This window comes from Lithobates pipiens, unplaced genomic scaffold, assembly GCF_037356315.1.
Source record: "Lithobates pipiens isolate NorthernLeopardFrog02 unplaced genomic scaffold, aLitPip1_a1.2 Scaffold_30, whole genome shotgun sequence".
Lineage (NCBI taxonomy): Eukaryota > Metazoa > Chordata > Amphibia > Anura > Ranidae > Lithobates > Lithobates pipiens.
This window is the reverse complement of record NW_027507791.1, coordinates 86,586,663-86,607,586: the sequence shown is the minus strand read 5'-3', so window position 1 is coordinate 86,607,586 and position 20,924 is coordinate 86,586,663. Positions and strand designations below refer to the sequence as shown.

At 43.9% G+C, this 20,924-nt stretch overlaps 1 protein-coding gene across 2 annotated transcripts in view; it reads left to right on the top strand.

The window, feature by feature from the left end:
* Positions 1–20,924, top strand: part of TMEM62 (transmembrane protein 62) — a 78,653-nt gene that overhangs the window by 38,550 nt on the left and 19,179 nt on the right. For both annotated transcript variants that reach the window (XM_077464556.1, XM_077464557.1), the window contains 5 exons: positions 6,288–6,410; positions 12,031–12,186; positions 14,308–14,467; positions 18,487–18,600; positions 18,845–18,929. In XM_077464556.1, coding sequence (XP_077320682.1) covers positions 6,288–6,410; positions 12,031–12,186; positions 14,308–14,467; positions 18,487–18,600; positions 18,845–18,929 — 638 coding nt within the window. The remainder of the gene's footprint in view (positions 1–6,287; positions 6,411–12,030; positions 12,187–14,307; positions 14,468–18,486; positions 18,601–18,844; positions 18,930–20,924) is intronic.

Below are 20,924 nucleotides of genomic sequence, written 5' to 3'. Positions count from 1 at the left end.
TTTTTTTATTATTAAACAAGTGTGATTTAACAGTACTTCTGTCTCAGACTGCTTCATGGTTTCTGGCAGTAGGCAAAGGCCATGAATTCAGAAGATGCAGTCAATGCACTTGTTGATGATATTTTTTCCAGATTGGATGAGTAGGATCACTGCAGGGATCAGTTTGCCATAGTCACACGGATCACCCGGAATCCACCACTGTGGCTTCATGGTACAACCTGTTTTGCAGGCCATCCATGCTGTTGCTCCAGTCTGTGTGCAGGCACCCGCCTCGAGTATTACATCTATAAGAGGTATGTCTGTTTCTTCACTTCCCCAGCGATTTGGGGGCGATCCAGTCCGATGCAGAGGGTTTCTCAAGCAGGTTGAGATATACTTTGAGATGCCTGCCCCAGGCGTTTGCCACGGACAGAAGCAAGGAAGGTTTCGGGATATCTTTGTTTTCTCAGAGAGCCTTGGCCTGGGCAAACCCTCTTTGGGAGACGCAAAAACCTGTTGTCTTGAGTTACCCAGAGTTTGCGGCTTCTTTTGAACGGTTATTTGACATTCCTGCACACTCCGCTTCTGCTGCCAATTGCCTCATGTCCATCAGAGTACGAGAACTGTTGACAATTACGCCATTGAATTACATACTCTGGCAGCAGAGGTTGCTTGGAACAATGAGGCCCTCGTGGCTGCTTATTCTTATGGTCTTACTGATTCCATCATGGATGAGATAGCGGCCCAAGATATACCCACTGAGCTGGAGAGGTTGATGACATTTTGCCTTCCTCATTGACTCCAGACTCAGAGAGAGGTTTACTTTTAAGGAGCATTTGCAGAAGTCTCCTGTACTTTTGTCTCTGAGCTTTGCAGTCCCCACCCTTGCCTCCCTCACCTCCCATGCTTCCTGGTACCGAGTCAGTCTGGGAAGATAAACCCATGCACTTGGGTTTCACGCCTCTCTGCGGATAAGAGAGCCCTTAGGGGGAGGGAGAGATTGTGCCTTTATTGTGGCCAGGCAGGTCACTTTTTGAATGTCTTTTCTTACCCGTCCAGGGAATGCCTGAACCTTGAGGTCCTGTCACGGACAGGCCTTAGGTGGCAGTGTTTCGTCCTCAGTTATCCAGAAGCATAAGCTCCTTGTTTTGGGTACCCTTTCTTGGGCTGAGTTGTCTGTCCGAGATGCAGGCTCTAATCGACTCTGGGGCTGCAGGCCTGTTCACTGATCCTGCCTTTGTATTGAAGCGCTGCAGCTTTGTGACACTCCACTTGCCATTGAGGCTCTTATCAGGAGACCTCTACATGCCCATGGGACTCATGAGACTGTTCTGTTGTCAATGGCCTTAGGGGCTCTTCACCATGAGATAATCCAATTCCAAGTTATTTCCTCACCTAAGTTTCTGCTGGTTATTGGTTATCCTTGGTTACAGAGGCACAACCCCTCTTTTTTGATTGGCACCATGCTGAAGTTCTCACCTGGTCACCACAATGCAGTAAGACATGCTTCCAGACGGTAGCCAAGGTCCTGTGCACCTCTTCACTCTCCTCCCTGCCGGAGGAGTACAGCGATTTTGGCGATGTCTGACAAAGGTCAAGCCGGTAGTTTGCCTCCACAGTGGTCGTATGATTGTGTAATTAACCTTCAACCTGCTGCCATACCCCCTCGTGGCCGGGTTCACACTTTGTCAGTCTTGGAGAATAGGGCCATGGAGGAGTATGTTTCATCCACAACTAACATCTTCTGCTGGTGCTGGTTTCTTCTTTGTGAAGAAGAGGAGTGGTGCACTAAGACCTTGTATTGATTTGATTTATAGGGGTCTCAATCGTTTCATGATTAAGAATGCCCAATCCGATTCCATTGATTAGAGTTATTTGACCCCCTCAAGGTAGCAACGTTTTTCACAAAGCTTGATTTTGAGAGGGGCATACAATGTTGTGAGGCTTAAGGAGGGCGACAAGTGGAAGAATTGTGTTTACTACCAGAACCGGCCATTATGAGTACCTCGTAATGCCTCTTGGCCCCCCGGCAGTTTTCCAGGAATGTATTAACGATTTCCTCCGAGATTTGTGGCAGTTCTGTGGTGGTTTATCTCGACGATATCCTCATATTTTCCAAGTCCCTGGAGAGCCACCACACAGATGTCTGTGTGCTTCAGAAACGAAGAGAAAACAATCTCTATTGTAAATTGGAGATGTGCGATTTCCATTGTGAACAGGTTCAATTCCTGGGTTATGTCATTTCCACTGCTGGTTTTTTGATGGACCTGTTTTTTCAATAGGCCCAGAGAAACTTTCAGCAGTCCTACAGTGGCCCCGACCTGTGGATTTGCGTCCTCTGTAGCGTTTTCTCGGCTTTGCCAACTATTTACGAATAAACTTCTGATAAGTCTCATCTCTGGTCAAGCCCCTCTCTGATATGACCAGAGAGGACGGTAACCCACAGTATTGGTCTCTGGAGTCCATTAAGGCCTTTGAGAGTCTCAAGGTTGCCTTTGTTTCTGCTCCTGTGTTAGGACATCCTGATCCTACATTACCTTTTTGTCCTTGAGGTTGATGCTTTTGAGACTGGAGTTGGTGCCCTTCTGTCTCAACGTCCTACCGTCTGAGAGCTCTATGCATCCTTGTGGCTACTTTTTACAAGAAATTGTCACCTGAGTGCAATTACGAGATTGGGGACAGAGAGATGTTGCCGTTTTAGCCCTGAAAGAATGGAGACGTTTCCTAGAAGGTACCACTGTGCCGGTTCTCATTCTTACTGACTATAAGAATCTCACATTCTTGTCTGAGGCTAAATGCCTCTCTCCCAGTAGGGCGCGATGGGCTCTTTTTTCTTGTCTAATTTCAATTACATTGTCTCATTCTTACCCGGTACTAAGAATGTAAGGGCTGATTCCTTTCCTCCACTTCCAAGATGGAGTCATTTCTCGTGATTTTCTCCTGATTGTATTCTGTTCACACCAGTCTCAATTCTCCTTTTGGGTGACAAAATTCTTGCCACTCAGGACCATGCTCCTCCTGAGAAACCTTCTGACCGCTGCTTTGTCCCAGAAAGTCTCCGTTCTGCCGTGCTCCAGATTTGCCATTCTCCCAAGGCTGCTGGCCACCCTGGGAAGAATTAACTGTTTTAGACCATTTCCCAACAATTCTGGTGGCCTAGTCTACGTGCTAATGTAGCTGCTTGTTCCGTGTGTGCTCAGAGTAAGACTCCACGACACCTCCCAAAGGGCCTCCTACAAATCATACCCAATGGAGAGAGGCCCTGGACCCACCTGTCTATGGATTTCATTGTGCAGTTACACAACTCCCCAGGGCAAAACAGTTTCCCTTTATGGTGGTTGACCGGTTCTCAAAAATTTCACATTGTTTTCCACTTAAGAAGTTGCCCACTTTTAAGGAATTGGGTTCCATTTTTGTCGACTCCTGGAGAAATGGGTGGGTGTCTTACCTTGGAGCAAGACCTGAACCCCCACCCCCCCACGTGAACACCGATCAGCCCGATCGAGATGGAGATGAGACGGTGGGTGGGCAGACACCCCCTGGTAGTGCCCGATGCGAGCTCGAGAGAGCAACCGCCACCACTGACCCAGAAATGAGCTATCGAAGGATCTGATGGAGGAGGAGGGATATAAAGCCCTCAGACTCCTATAAATTCAGGCTAGCCTGCAGTGTGTGTGTGTGTGTGTGTGTATGTGTGTGTGTGTGTATGTGTATGTGTGTGTGTATGTGTATGTGTGTGTGTATGTGTGTATGTGTGTATGTGTGTATGTGTGTATGTGTGTATATATGTGTGTATGTATATATATATATATATATATATATATATATATATATATATATATATATATATATATATATATATATATATATATATATATATATATATATAAAAATACACATACACACTAGCTTTAAGCCCTTGTATACACGGTCAGATTCCGATCGGACCGTTTTGTCGGATATTCCGACTGTGTGTGGTCTACATCGGACTGTTTCCGTTGGAGTATCGGACGGACCAAGTTTTCCAACTTGTTGGTAAAATTTTCCGACAAAATGCGCCGATCGGACATACACCGATCAAGTGTAGAGAATTCCGATCGGACAAAGTGCCACGCATGCTCAGATCAAATTCCTACACCAAAGCTATTGGCTACTAGCGTGAACGTAGTCCCGTCTTAACTAAATGACGTAATCACGTCGAATTTTCCGACAACTTTGTCCGACCGTGTGTATGCAACAGTTTCGGACAAACGGATTTGGTTTTCGGAATCTCCGACCGTGTGTACGCGGGCTAAGAGATGGAGAGATAAGGTTGGTGAGCCCTTCAGTGTCTTCAGCTTTAAATATTTTAAGCATGTTTGGCTGTTTCCATAATTTTAATTGATTTATTTTTTCCACTTCCATACCAGGCACATACACCCCCTCCCCTCCTGCCCAAGCTAATTTTCATCTTTCTGCTCTGTCACTGTTTAAATAACAATTGCACGGGTACTAAGGAAGCATTGACGGGCACTGATAAGGCGGCACCGATGAGGGGGCATCAACAATGGGCACTGGTAGGTGCCACTGGGCGTTGATAGGTGCCACTGATGGGCGACACTGGCCACTGAAAGACTGCAAAGATGGGTACTTATGGGCGGCACTGATGCGTGGCACTGATAGGAATCCCTGTTGGCACTGGCAGTGGTAGGCACTGATTGGCAGCTGCCTGGGCATTGATTGGCAGCTGCCTTGGGACAGATTTGCATTTCCCTGGTGGTCCAGTGTGGATGGCCATCCTGGTTGTCCTGGGCAGCATGATGGTGGTCATGGGCAGGATCCGAGGAGGGGCTGTGCTGACAATCGGCACAGACCCCCACCCTGTCAGGAGAGCAGCCGATCGGCTCTCCTCTACTCATGTCTGTCAGATGTGATCTACTCGTGTCTGTCACATGCGAGTGAGGAAAAGCCAATCAACGGCTCTTCCTGTTCACATAGTGATGAGCTGTGATTGGACACAGCTGATCACGGGGTAAAGAGCCTCCGTTAGTGTAGTGATGTGTCAGACAGGTGCGCAGCAGCTTTTATCCTGCTGGACGTCATAGGACGCCCAGTCAGGATAACTGTACCACCGCTTGGCTGTTATATTTCTATAGGCTGGGTGGGAAGTGGTTAACCACTTCATTATTGCACTATAGCCTAAAGACGGCTACTGTGTGGCTTTCTCGTTTTGTGGCGTGCATCAGGCAGGCTCTGCTACTGCAGTGTCCTTAGGGCATAGCTGATCATGGTAAAGGGCCAATTGCAGCAGTCCTTTACCATGTGATCAGCTGATCACATGTTAACTGATTTGCTGGTTATCGGCAGTCCTTTCCTCACGTGCTGTGTAAGGAAATTAGTTCTTATAACCGATAAGGCTGTCGGCACACTGTTTACACTGATAATCAGGACACTTCTCATCAGTGCAGCTCCACCAGTGTCTATTAGTTTCCATCAGTACAGCCTCATAGGGACACATCCAGGGGCGGACTGACCATTCAGCCACTCTGGCACTGCCCGAGGGCCCCGAGCCACCAGGGGGCCCTATCAGGGTTGCCAGCCTCAGTAAAACCAGGGACAGTATGTAAAAATCTGTTTTTTTTTTTTTGTTTTTGTTTTTTACATCTGTCTCTGAAATGTCCCTTACCGACATCCTTTTCATCTAAAAATCCAGAGATTTTAGCTTCCCCCACCTCTCCAGTATCTTCTCAGCCAATAGAAACATGTCTGTGTATACTGTGTTCATGTATGTGTATAGTGTGTCATTGTATACTGTGTGGCCCCATAATCTTTGATTGCTTGGGGGCCCCATAATCTCCTATTGCCCGAGGGCCCCATGAGTTGTCAGTCCGCCCCTGGACACATCATTGAAGAAGAAAAATTACTTATTTGCGAACTTTTGTAACAGAAACTAAGAACATGTTTGTTTTTTCCAAATGTTCTTTTTTTTTTATTTAGCAAAAATAAAAAAACAGTGGTAATTTAAATACCACCAAAAGAAAGATCTGTCTCAAAAAAAGATAAAAATGTTATGAGTACAGTGTTGCGTGTTCGCACACTTTCCATTCAAACTGCAACAGCATTGAAAGCTGAAAATTGGGCTGGGCAGAAAGTGCCCAATATTGAAGTAGCTAAACGGGACAATTTTTGGAATTTATTCACATTGGGACGGTCTTTATTTTTCTAGAAGAAAGTCCATTAAAATCTGAAACATTTGGTATACAAAATATTAGTAAGCTTTACCATATAAAAAGTTCACAGGTTGCAAAACATTTTGTTTTTCTTCATAGTTCAGCAGTGGCATACATGTGTGGTCACCTGCACACTCTGGGAGGGCTGGCGCCTGTCCTGCATAGTCAACATCAGCAAGGCACCCTGGAGCTGGAGCTTGGAGACTGGATGAAGAATAGAAGGTAACATTAATATCTTATTTGTACAGTACAAGACAGGACACATAATGGGTATTCCTAGACCATGGATTACTGTATATGTTGCCACTTTCAGGGTGATTGGACACTGGCAAAAATCTTTGCTAGAGTATAGCCACATAACTCCATGAGGCTCCGTTTTTTTTTTTCTAGTGACCTTAGGCGATGGATCTATTGTCCTAGGGAATTTTTTCCCCAACTGTATATTCTATCAACATCTAACAGCTTATTGCCTTGCACTACCTAGCGGTTTCTGGAATAGTTACCCTCGTACCCTCTGTCTATCTTGAGGATCATACCCCACTATGTGGGGCTGGCCTGTTATGTTTGCTTTGGGCACTGAATCCTGCATTTGGCGCTCACCTTGGCATGAAGTGTAGTGTGTGAAGTTATCTGCATATTCCTTTACAGGTCCAGGGCCATTGTCTATTTCTATGGTTCCTGGACCCTGAAGAGCCCATTGGGAGGGTGCGCCCACTGTGACCGGTTAGCGTGGACCTTATTATGGCCCAGCAAAAGGTAAGACAGAGTTTCTTTTGTATGTGGACTCTGGTTTCTGGCTTTATCAAACCACATTTTGCAGTTTAGAGGGCAGAGGATTTAGTGGTTGTTCACTTTATTGTGCACCCACTGCCATTTTGTTTCTAATGCTTCTCAGTGAGCACTTGCTCTCAGAAGGATGAGATAACTGCATACTGCCTCCCAGCAGATTTGTTACCACCCACCTGTTCCGCTGATTGAAGTATGTTGCTATATTCCCACGGCCATCATCTACAGAGACAGCCACAGGAACTCTGTTCCTGGGTTATAGAGGCTCCTTTTTTTCTAGACGCCCAAAATCCCATTCATTTCAGATTCATGACGTGTAAGTACCCCACTGGGGATCACCTTTACTAGCAATGGAGGATGGCAGGTACAAGGTTGCTTGGACCAAAGGCTTTAATGGCTATCATTCCGCAGAAGACCTATGGAAAACCTAGAACAACGATCAGTGTTGTAGCTGTTCCCTTGTTCCAGAGCAATGTCCTATTCTGACACCACTTCCCTCATCTGACTCTAGCTTCCTCTCAGGCATGCACCATGTGGCCTGCCTGGCAAAAGTAGATTTCTCTGCTGCTATAAAGGAAAATAAATTGATGTCTGGCGCTCATCACATATGGAAATGTAAAATACAAACCATAGACCATAGAAATAAAGTAATATAATAAAATAACTGAACCAAAAAAAAATGCTTTTGAGAGTTGCTGTGTAGCAGCTACCTGGAACCCATGTCTATTCACATATACATAACAAATACAAAGAAAATATAGTTGATAGCTATAGAAATTACAGCTTGTCAAAGGTTTAATCTGGAGACTGTGGTCAACTTCTAATGAGTGATAAGCTGACTACAGGCTAAGCTAGGCTGCCTCCTCTGTCAGGCTAGGAACCCAAAGCTGTGAACAGAAAAGAGAGAGGGGTGCCAAGCTGACCATAGAGGCGTAAGTAAGTTTATTGTCTCGACTTAGGAACGAGGTGTGTCCTAGCCTCCGAAAATGCATTTCCTAACAGCACTTGCAACTAACATGTCCTAGCAGTACCTTTTTTATTTATTTTTTTAACAATAAATTCACTCGCGACACTATGATCGGCTTTGCTTCCCTCTCTCTTCATTTGTCTGTTCTCTGCTGCTATGTCCTGAATTCTTTGGAAAGTGTTGACACTTCTAGAGCCTTCAGTTTCCAGAGGCCATAAACACTACAGGTCCTCTTTTCCCCCTAAACCCATTCAGGAAGCAGACGCAGGACCTCCTTGATTTTGTAGTGGAGGATTTTCCCCCACTTTTAAGCTTCTGTGGTACGAGCTATGGCTTCTTGTCAATTGCTTTCCACTGCAGACATACTAATTGATAAGATGCTCACTAGTCTGCCTACCAGTACTTGATTCTCCAGTCATAACAGACCCCTATAGGTACTAAAAGCCTGGCCAAGTGTAAAAAGTTATTTCCCCTACATACACAAATTGATCACTCTATAAGGATTGGCTATACCCTGAAAGGTTTCACACCTAAGATTTTTGCTGATATTTAAACCATGGGAAATGATTTTAAAAAGAATCTGACTATTCCAGTACTATTCTGCCTTTTCGATTCTCAATAAAAACCTCACAGTTCCTATCTCGGATGTTCCTGCTTTTAAGGATTGTGTTGGTAGGTGTTTTGAAGCCCTTTTTAAAAGGGCTTTATTTGCTCTTTCAGGTCCAGTCTTGTAGCTGACCATTACTATTATGCCTGTTTGCCAGACTATTGCTAACTGATCACGATGCATGCACCAGGACCAGGGAGTTGTCTTTTGAAGGCCCTGATCTCCTACAGCAATTACAGCTTATGCTTTTAACCCTATTGTTTTGTGTGGATGCTCTTAAAAATGTAATTCATTAAGTCTCAATTTCTCTTATAGCCGAGCACTGGTTTTATGGCTAAAAGCATGCCCTTTGACAATAAAGGCCTCTTTGGAGAATCCTTTAAAAAATTCATCAAGGAAATAGTCTCCTACTCCTAAATCCTCTACCACCTACTCAAAAAAACAAAAACAAAAAAAAAACATAATTTTATTCTACCCAGTTGCCAATTCTCTTCGCAATGAAAGGGCACCCTAACTCAAGTGCTAGGGGTTGTCTGTTGGCGTTTGCTCCAGTCTGGATCTGAGAAGTCCCGGACCTCCTGGATCCAATCTATCATTTCAAAGGGTTATAAAACAGTTTCTGTCCGTGCCCTCTTTGTTTTGTACCTTCAAATCTGCAAGCTTCAGACCAAAGGAAGGCAGATTTGATGACCACCTTGTACCAACTTCAGGTACAGGGAGTGGGCATATCAGTTTCTTCAGAATAGTTTCAATGTTTTTATCCAAACCCATTCACCACTCCTGAAACCAAATGGTGGTAACCGCACAAAACTGAACTAAAGATCACTAAATCGATTTCTTCTTCTCGTGTTCCAAAATTATGGATAGCATCTACAAGATCTGTTGTAGCTCCCCAAATTTTGAGGCCAAGACCAGGGATCCTGTAGCTTGTGTACTTGATGATCTGTTGATTCCTTGAAGTCCATTCCCACTGGTTTATGCCTTCCCTTTGATGAAGATCCTTCCTCGACTATTGAGCAAGTTAGAGGAGGAAAGGGTTTCGAAGATTTTCATTGCAATAAATTGGCCAAGAAGAAACTGGTGTACAGACATGCTTGGACTTCTTGCTGATGAGCCTTGGCCTCTTCCATACAGGCCGGACTTACTGGCCCCTCTTCCATCTTGCGTCTTAGTCATTGGCTTCAATGGCATAGCTAATGTAAAGTCCACAAATCCTAGGGAGCATCCAGAGTGTGTAACGGAAGCCAAACTGTAGGTGAAATGACAGTCCTCCACCAACACCACAGCACACCAGGCCTCTTACCCTCAGATGTGAACCCCTAAGTTATAGGTGGTCTGACGGTGCTACAATACTTATCAGGCTTGCTCCTGTTCACCATAGATTGCACAAGGCTCAAATTCTATTGTCCCCTCTCAGAGCGTCTATCCACAGGTTAGATGTGGCAAAATGAGAACAAAGAGCACCTCATAGTGTAGTATGTAAAAGCACTCAGATATTTATTAAAACCTAAATACTCACACATTAGCTGTAACAATCCAGCATGTCATGTACAAACTCCCCGTTAGTTTCTAACCAGCAAGATGACCGCGGTCCACATGTGCAGTGATGCAACTTTGTTCATGCTCCACCCAGCGTGTTTTGTCATATTGGCCCCTGGTGACGTCTGATGCAATGAAAAGCCCCCCCCAATACTTATCTGAGGTCCCTCTCTGTCCAGCGATGTCTGAGTGTCTCAACCGTCCGAGATTCTCCCTCCTGATTGGTGGAGACACAGCAGTGACACCATTGGCTGCCCTGCTGTCAAAAGTCAGCCAATCAGCATAGAGAGGGGGCGGGGCTGGGTCAGGGGTCCATTTATGAATGGACACAGGGAGCTGTGACTCAGCTCAGGCGCTCCCGTAGCAAGCTGCTTGATGTGCGGCCACTGAACAGAAAGGAGGGGCCAGGATCACAAGTGGGACTGGAGCAGAGGAGAATTCAGGCTGTTCCGTGCAAATCTCACTGCAACAGCGCGGTTGATCGTTGTACGCTCCCCAAAAAGTGCTAAATGTGGCAGGGGAGGGTGCAAGCAAGCGAAGCGTCCCCTTTTGGGTGGAGCTCCGCTTTTAAGGTTGACTTATTGATTGGCATCACTACTGTGTTTCTCTAGCTCAGCGTATCTCAACCAGTGGTGTCACAGCAAAATTATCAATAAATTCCCCAACCTAGGCAGCTATCTGGTGATACATTCTACCTGCCACTTGGTTAAGTCTTTCTGTATTCCAGTGCTTCCGGTCCACTGACTTAAGCTTTCTTCCAGCTTCCACAGGCATTCAGAAAGCTGTGCAGGCCTCCCGACCATGTCCTGCCAACCAGTGATGTCATTGGTTGCTAAGGGCATATCGGGCACAAGCACAGCTTTCTGGGATGCGCTCTAGCGGGTCCTGGGATATACTAGCTGGCGCACTGAGGAGGGGTGCAGAAATGCAGAACATCGGGAGGCAGCTGTTCAACGCACTGCATATAAGCTGCTCTGAGCACTGTGAGGTACAGCAGTTCGTGATATTGTAGTAATTCCTACCAATCACCATGCCTCCAATTAAACCTATCATGCTAGGACACTGGGGAGCTTTGTGGGTGCCACAGCTATAAAAATAGCGCCTGCAAAGCGCCCTGAAACAGCCACTGCTGTCTCTCCAATGTGAAAGCCCCGAGGACTTTCACACTGAGTGTCCTGCCAGCGCACCTCTCCAAAGTTCTGCTAGCAGCATCAATAGGGCAGCGCGGCTATACCGCTGCTGTAGCAGCACTTTGCAGTGGTTTTTAACCCTTTCTCGGCCGCTAGCGGGGGTTAAAATAGCACCACTTTACCGCCTACACCGCCCCTGCCCCAGTGCGGAAGGGGCCTTAGTATTCAGCCTTGCAAAGGGTATTGCTAGCCAAGTGAGACTATGTAGTTCCCTTCAACTAAGCTGTTTTAGTTGAGGTAAATCCATAGTTTCACAACCCCTTTACAGCACTGCTCGGATTTTAATAGTTGGCACCATAAAACACAGATGTTTTATAATCCATACTGCTTTTAAAGAGACACCTTTAAAGAATACTGTAACCCCTAGAACAAAAAATGTATTGGTTTTCATCTTGCCAGTCCTCAGATGTGTTGGTTGCATTCATTTTTCTTTTTATTTCACCTGGTGATCTTCCCAGTAACACACTTTCTGTTCTGGGTTAATTGTACTGTATGTATGGAGGAGCCCCAGTTTTACCCAGGATAAAAATGTGTTTTAGAACTACAGAACACCTCCCCCACTTTTTATCTCATTGCATAGGGAAAAGGAGTTCAGTTTTTACTAAAATGTTATACGCTTTAATTGGGTCCCTTTTCCTGGCTAGCAGCGCATGGTGCTGAGAATATTGTTGTACGTAAACAAGGCAAGCTTACTTTGTACAAATCATATTTGTGATTTCATAGTGTAACTGATTTTTTGCCTTTCTTGCCCAGATACCGGATATTTGTCTTTGATCATGACCTGTTCAGCTTCATTGACCTGCGACATGATGAGTGGCCTGCAATTCTCATTACTAACCCCAAATCTGTTTTGTATACAAACCCAGCAGTGGAGCCACTGAAGCGAATCCAGCACTCCACACACATCAGGTATCCAATGCTTTTATGTGAAAGGATGACAACAAAATGTATTATTGTCAGTAATGTTTCATACAGTTTAAACTAGAAAAGCGCAAATCAACCGACAATGCAGAACCTAGTCAATAGTTAAGATACAGCAGGTGTTAACGTTAATCTGTTCTATGCCTATGTGGTTAACCACTTCAATACCATCATACACATTTCTACAGTCTTATATTGAGGTGTTTATACCAGGAACGTGAAAACCAATCCTACGTGGTAAGTTATCCAATTGGCTATATAGCTGCTCAATCGCTTTTACAGGCGGCAGATGGGAACCCCCATCTTAAAAAGTGTCAAAAATAATAAATGCACTACACTGGTTTTTATTATTATTTTAAAGTATAAGTTAGAGGACGCGCCCCTTCTGATACTACCCCGGGTCATTATGGGGTGATGACATCACAAGGGGCGTGTCCTCTAACTTAAGTCATAGGATGGCCCTTCCCCATGCCAATATAAGTCATTACACACAAAGTGAACCGGGGTGGAGAAGACCCAGCAAAGAGCTGGCTGCTTTAATAAAATACTTTAAAGACCTGTGTAGTGTTTGATTTTTTTTTTTTTTTTATGCAGGTGAATGGGTACCCCATACTCATTCACCTAGGGTGGAGGGCCATGATCTGGGGGGGCCCCTTGTTAAAGGGGGCTTCCAGATCACTAAAAGTCCCCGCCCTACCACCACAAGGCAAGGGTTGTCGAGGTTCCCCTTCAAGATTCTCAGCACACAAGTCGCACCGCAAGTGGGATCATCTAGCTGAAAGCTAGCGTGGCTAAACAGCTATTGAAATCAAGTTTTTAACGCAGCTTTTTTTTTTTCTGTGTCCTTTAATCAGCGATGTTTAATCTATGTGGGAACATATTCATTTTTGAACATTCGCTTTATCTCTGGATACCAACCAATTTTATTTACTATATATTGCATCCAAAAGTGACAATACAGAACTTTTTGTCCTGTATTCCAAAACTTGGGTTGGGGGGGGGGGGGGGTGTTTAATCCCCTACTATATAAGCTAATGGATGTGATCTGATTGTAATAGTAGCGAAGGAATTTTACAACCCCCAATTTCAAAAAAAAGTTGGGAAGCTGTGTAAAATCGACATAAAAACGGTATGCAATCATTTGAAAATCTCCTAAACCCGTATTTTATCCTGGTACTGCTGGCTACTAACTAAATCCAGGGTTGCAAATGGGAGGTTTTGCCACCACCAGCGGGCTGCCCCCACGGGTGCTTTTAAGTTGCACTAGCCTGCTCCTGAAGGTGGCAGCATCAAACCCATCCATCAGAAGTTATTATTATTATTATTATTATTATTATTATTATTCAGGATTTATATAGCGCCAGCAATTTACGCAGCGCTTTACAATATAAAAGGGAGACAATACAGTTACAATACAATTAAATACAAGAGGATTAAGAAGAGCTTACAATCTAAAAGGGTGGGGCAGGTGGTACAGAAGGTTATAATTGTTGGGAATGAGTTTATGGAAGTGGTAGGAGATTAGTTTGAGACGTGATAGGCTTCCCTGAATAGATGAGTTTTCAGGGATCGTCTGAAGGTAGCAAGAGTAGGGGATAGCCGGACCGGTGGAGGTAGCGAGTTCCAGAGGATTGGAGAGGCTCTGGAGAAATCCTGGAGACGAGTGTGGGAGGAGGAGACAAGAGAGCTTGAGAGTAGGAGGTCTTGAGAAGAACGGAGGGGACGGTTTGGGTGATATTTGGAGACAAGATTGGTGATGTAGCTCGGGGAAGAGTTGTGAATGGCTTTGTATGTGGTGGTTAGTATTTTGAATTTAATTCGCTGGGTGATTGGGAGCCAGTGTAGGGATTGGAGGAGAGGGTTGGCAGACACTGAGCGGTTGGTAAGGTGGATAAGTCTGGCAGCAGCATTCATGATAGACTGAAGAGGAGATAGCCTATGGAGAGGCAGGCCAATGAGAAGGGAGTTGCAATAGTCAAGGCGAGAGATAACAAGGGAGTGAAGTTCAGCTGTGTCCTTCAATGAAATTAGAGAGAGGATTTTACAGTGAGTACAAAAATGCAAATACTACCAATGAGAGAAGTAATTAATGATTTTGTTTGTTTTAAGAGTGCTGGTATTTTCCCCGGATCCCATAGTCTCTGTCAAGGTGTTTATAGACGGCATTGAACTGGGAGACGCTGAGAACTCCTCTGGTCCATTGTACGTGTTAGAGTGGAGTGCTGAAGCATATATGACTGGACTCCATGAGATCAAAGTCCAAGTGAAGGTAAAAAAAAAAACTTGTATACTGAAACTGTCTGCACTGTACTTAGCAACTGTAAAAGAAAACAGAGAAATTTGTTGAGTGGGCTTATACAGGAATTTAAATATCTAGTCTTCTCTTTTTAGAACTGAGCGATCATTTTTCATTATTAACCACTTAAGGACCAGAAGGATTGCCCCCTTAACCGATTGCTGCCCGCCGACTGTCATATGACAGCCAGGCAGCACGGCTCTCATTCTGGGAGGGCGTCATATGACGTCCTTCCATTTAAACAGGGAATGTGCGCAAACGTGCGTGCACATATCTGTTCCTTCGGTGGCGGCATATCACGGAGACACTTGTTGGCCACCGAGGGTGGTGAACAGCCATTGAGCATGGCTGTTTACCACGTGATCGGTTGTGATGAAGTCACGGACGATCACAGGTGGTACCACCCCACTTTGCATAGTGTATGCATGTGATTGGGAGCACGCTGCGCATGCACGTCGGTAGCGGCATGTTCCCAGGAACACTGCTCGTCACCGATGCTGGTAAACAGCCATTGACCTGCGGCTGTTTACCACGTGATTGGCTGTGATCCTTTCACAGCCAATCACTAAATGCCAACAAACTGCAGTAACGAGATGTCACCAGGTTCTCCTCCTCACACACCGATCATGTGTGAGGAGTAGATTGCGGTAACATCTTATTCCTGCCTACAGTGTACACCAACACAAACTGATTGCCCCCCCTCCCCCCCCAATAAAGAGTACCTGACGCCAGCCCATCGGAGTACCTGACGCCAGCCCATCGGAGTACCCGAGTACCTGTTGGCAGCCCATGCCTCATAGAGTATACGTTGGGGTGTTTTCTTTCCAAAATGGGGTCACTTTGTGGGTAATTCCACTGGGCTGGTGCTCAAGGACCTTCAAAAATTGTGATGGGTAGGAATGAAATGAGATGTGTAATTTATGCTCCTAGAACGCCTGAAGGTACTACTTCAATATTGGTCCTCTGTATGTGGCCAGACTGTGTAAAAGTCTCACAAGTGGTATCGCCATACTCTGGAAGAGTAGCAGAATGTGTTTTGGGGTGTAATTTTTGCTATATACTGTATTGGCGTATAACACGCACCCCAAGTTTAGGAGGGAAATTTAAGGAAAAAACTTACATTTAAATGCCCATCAATGCAGCCTTATCAGTGTCCATCTGAAGCCTTGTCAGTGTCATTGCAGCCTGTCCGTCATTGCAGCCTGTCCGTCATTGCAGCCTGTCCATCATGCAGCCTTGTGCATCAGTGATGTCAGCTAATGGTTTTTTAAAATGGCGCTGCCGAGATGTCCTGTGTATCTCGGCGGCGCCCGGAAGTTCTTGCCGGCTTTCGGCCGCCTCTGCCCTTCTTGGCGGCTTTCGGCCGCCTCGGCCCTAGGTGTTGGAAATATCTTATAAATTGACAACTTTGTGTAAAAAATAAAAATTTACGTAAATAGAGATTTTTTTTGTGGTATTTGACCACCTCTGTGGTTTCTTTTTTTCTTTTTTTTTTTTTCTTTTTTTGCGCTATAAATAAAAAAAGCAGACTATTTTGAAAAAAAAGAGATTTTTTACTTTTTGCTATAATAAATGTCCAAAAAATAAAGCCTTCATCACTTTAGGCAAAAATTTTATTCTTTCACTTATTTTTGGTAAAAAAAAATCGTAATGTATATTGATTGGTTTTCACAAAAGTTATAGCGCCTACAAAATAATGGCATTTTTTAATTTATTTCTTTTACTAGTAATGGCGGTGATCTGCCATTATTATTTTTTGCGGGACTGCGACATTGCAGCGTCAGATCGGACACTTTGACACCATTGACATTTATATATCAGATCAGTGATCTAAAAATGCACTTATTACTGTGTAAATGTTGGTGACAGGGAAGGGCTTGATACTAGGGGGCGATCAAGGGGTTAAATGTGTTTCTGGGAGGATGGGACTGACTGGAGGAGAGAGATCGCTGTTCCTAATCACTAGAAACAGATCTCTCTCTACTCCCCTGTCAGAAAGGGGATCTGTCTGTTTACATTAACAGATCCCAGTTCTGGCACTCTGTGAAGCGATCCCGGATGGCTGGAAGACATGGCGGTCGCCAGCCACACACGGTTAGTGTTAATAAACCCAGGATCCTGCATTCACTATGTCTGGTCTCCCACAGAACATGGAAATGCATTCGTTTTAGGAAATATAAACTGCTAAATACCTTTTCTCATCAGTTAGAACAGCCTTGTGACTTCTATCAGTCTATATGTCTGGTTAAAGCTTGTAGCAGGAGTTTTAATTTTGCCATGATTGTCCTATGAGGCTGCAGGACCCCTGACCCTCTGTCTGGACAGTGCTAATTGGTCCTGTGCTGATCACATGCACTCTCCCAAGAAAAAAAAGTTCTTGCAATACACACCAAACTAAGCATGTGCAGCTTCCCCTCAAGGCTCTGTTTATATCAGGAGATGGATTGGGGACAGTGGAAGAAAGGAAAGGATCAGAGAAGACAGGATCAAACAGCCTTTTTACATAATACAAAGGATTAAACCCTTGGGTTCCACAGTGAGTATAACCAGCATGCTTTACTGCAGGGATCTGCAATTGGTGGACCTCCAGCTGTTGCAAAACTACAAGTCCCATCATGCCTCTGCCTCTGGGTGTCATGCTTGTGGCTGTCAGTCTTGCTATGCCTCATGGGATTTGTAGTTCTGCAACAGCTGGAGGTCCACTAATTGCAGATCCCTGCTTTACTGTATATACAGACTGATTTAACTTTTTTGTGGGTTTAGTAACACTTGAATCAATTTTGTTTTAGTCAGGCCAGTGAGAATGTAGAACAACCCAAAGCAAGTTGATGCAGTTTAGGAGGTCAAATGCAGGTTTCATGCTCCTTTCAGTTAACTGTGAAAGCTCTCAAAAGCGTCTCAAATTAACCTTGATTTCAATCAGGATGCCCCCAAAGGCATGCTACATTTTCCTATCAACTGAAGCCCTTAGTTTGAGCCTGACCCTTCAAAAATCAGCGATCAACTAAAGTCAGGCAGTTTCTGCCTGAATTTGCACAGTAAATGTTTTTTTTTTTTCCACACGTTGCTTTGGTTGAGGTAGTACGTTTTTGTGCTGATTGCTTTCACCTTTTTCTTTGGATTTTGTGTTTTACTACTTGTCTACCAATGTCGTTTATAAATGGCGGCTGGTAGATCAGGGTTTTAAACATATCAGCAGCTGGTTTGTTCAGCCAGTGATGTACATTCTGGTTCAGCCGCCTGGTCACTTCCACAGTCTATCGAAGGGACATTAGCATTCCCGCCCGGTTCATCCGCAGTCCTTTATTTTGAGATGCATTTAACATGGGCCTGAATTGCTAAGATCCTCACTCATTCTCCTTCATTGACTTTAACAGACTTTGGCGAAGGTCTGTGGGTAGATGAACAGAGCTTTCTGCAGGGTATACTATACACATGGGAACTGTGCGCTTAAATCCGCAAATTAGTTGTCAAAATATGCACATAAATGTAGAGTTGTATTGACATGCCATGTACCTTTTTTTGATGACCTTCATTCAGCATTTAAGTTTTTCTCTGTAAATACATATTGGATGACCGTGCCCTTTACTAATGCGTGCATTTGAATCGTTTTGCCTTATTGTACAATTTACAGATTAAAAATGTGCTTGTATAAACCATGGTTAATGATGAGCACAATAATTGCACCAACCCCATGAATGTGTTGACCATACCTACTTGCTTCCTACTCTAGTTTGGTCTCTGAGTGGAAAATTTGTTCTGACCAAATATGGTTGTAATAAAATTCATTGACCGGTTGTTTGTCCCTAGACTACATTTTCAAGGAACACAAAATACACCAAAAAAACAAAAACAAATCTGTATCAGTTTTGACCAGATGATTTTTGTACTAAATGATCAGTTTGGGTCCAGGCTTTTCGTAGCATTGGAGGTTCTGTGTGGCCAGCAATCATAGGGTTTATTTTATCAACACTTCACCATTTGTATCGTAGGATGCTGCTGAGCGGAAACAAACCAGAAGCCATCTGTTCAGCTTAGAAGATGATGTTTCTGTCAGCTTCAGCCTGTTTCCATCTTTCATTCTCCTTACAGATCACTACATTGTGGTAAGTTGTGTTTTTTTTTTGTTTTGTTTTTTAAAGCAAACCTGTCAAAATTTGGCAATTAATATCAAACAGAAAATCCATAAAACTGAGCTGATGTTTAAAAAATTCCATTGAGCCTTGAGTTGAAATAAAAATGTATATATTAGTCTTATTTTGTTAAACATTGTATATGACCTTTTATTTACCTAAATTTCAGACTCCAAATTCTAAATATACTTTATATGTTCTTTTTGTCTTTCGACAGGCACAGGTGTTATTTATTGTCATTGTGTTGGGTCAGCTCCTTGTACTTCTTGTTTTCAGAATAAGAAAGAAGCCAAAGCTAAGAGGTATGTGTCAACTAGTCCAGTAAGTCCATTATTGTATTGAGGTCATTCTTTTGTCTGGTACAAAACCGGTTATAACCATTGAAATGGATATTTTGATGATAGGCAACTCCTATCCTCATATTGATTAGTGGTTCCAAATTAATAACTACTGCAGTAGGGAACAGACACAAAAGATACGCTCAGCATCTTTCTAAAATAACCGTTCTCCTTTATTATGACGCATGTGAAGGTTTTTATACACATGATTACGTAGGTATCACATTAATATTACAATTGTACATTTATGGTAACAAGGGGCGTTACATAGGCAGGCTAATTCTAATCAGGACTTGAAAGAATGCAAAACATGTACTGAAAACATTGTTAGTGACGTGTGCACAGTGAGGGCATCATGCAATACATATAAAATAGAATATAATTATATACAGAACCTACAAATTTCCATTACACCATATAAAAAAGAGAAAATCTTGTAGGAGAGAAATGTAAGCGTGTTGTAACATATTTCTCATAAGTTGTAGATTAAAGTTCAACACGTTCCTATTTAAAATGGTTTTAAAGGCTCAAGGTTTTATACCTTCATGCAGTCCATCCAGTCGTCCCCCCCCCCCCCCCCCCCCCATTACTTATCTGAGCCCCCTTCTCGATCCAGTGATGTGCATGAGAGCTCAGCTTCTCCCAGGTCTCTCATTCCTCATTGGCTGAGACAGCAGCAGGAGGCAGTGGCTACCACCAGTCACAACCAGTGAGCCAATGAGAGAGCGGGGTTAGGGCCGAGTCACGGCTCTGTGTCTTATGGACACATAGAGCGGGGCTCGTGAGCTAGCACGCACTATTGGGGGCACTGGCTGAAGAAGAGAAGCCAGGAGCGCCAGCAGGGGACCCAAAAAGAGGATGATCGGGGCTGCTCTTTGCAAAACCACTGCACAGTGCAGGTAAGTATAACATGTTTCTTATTTAAAAAAAAAAAAATAGCCTTTAATGTCACTTAACTCTTTCAAGCAGGTCGTCTTCCAGCCCTTTAAAAGTTCTAAAAGCCAGTAGGCGAAAGCAGGCATTCAGGTTATGTGACCGCTTCGATTGTCTATGACAGCAGTCACATGATTGGAAAGCTCCTGAGTATGCATTGGCAGCTTACCAATCTCCTACAACTATCATGCTCTCAGCATAAGTGGCTTACGCAGGGCTGCATATATGCGGCCACTCAGCGTTGAGGCCCACACGCCAAGAGGCCGCATATATGCATACCGCTGGCATAAGAGGTTAAAAAAAGTTGAATATTTTAGTTTTAAAGGATAAGTTCTCCTTTTGGGAATATGTTACATGTTCCACCTGGTTTTAGGGTAGAACATGTAACATGTTCCCACTGCTGCAGTCTCTCCCTGATCTGTCACATCCGTCGTGAGCCAGGGATCTTCACACAACCTTACAGTACTAAGGACTTTATACACAGCCCCAACTGACATGTCCTTCTATACATACATGTACTGATTTCTAACTCAAATGCTTGGCAAACAATCGACTAGCATTTGCTGCATAAAAAGTCAGCAATGAGCGCCTGTGCTTCTCCAGAAAATGTTTCCCTTCCACAGCTGCAGGTTCTATTGCTACAACCTGTGGAAGGATTTCTCTGTTTCCATATAATTGTAGATGGCCTTTATATCTTTGCAATTCAGCGTGTAAATAAACATTATATATGGTATGCATTACACTCACACAAAAATTAGGAAAAAAAATTAGGAAATTAGGGGACGTATACTCCCCCCCTTTATGTTTAAGGGGAAATGGCAGTTAAACCTTTTCTGCTATTGCAAACCAAAAAGGTTCTGTCTAGTTTGGGTTGAACTGCAAAGGTAATGCATTCCTTTAAGATGTTTAGCTAAAACTGTTCTGACCTAAACATTTTCAGAAGAAGAAAAGTATGTAAAGAATTTTTGCATGGGGATCTGACCTAGGCCTTTCTTTTTGTTCAGCACCAGTGTGAGCTGGAACACT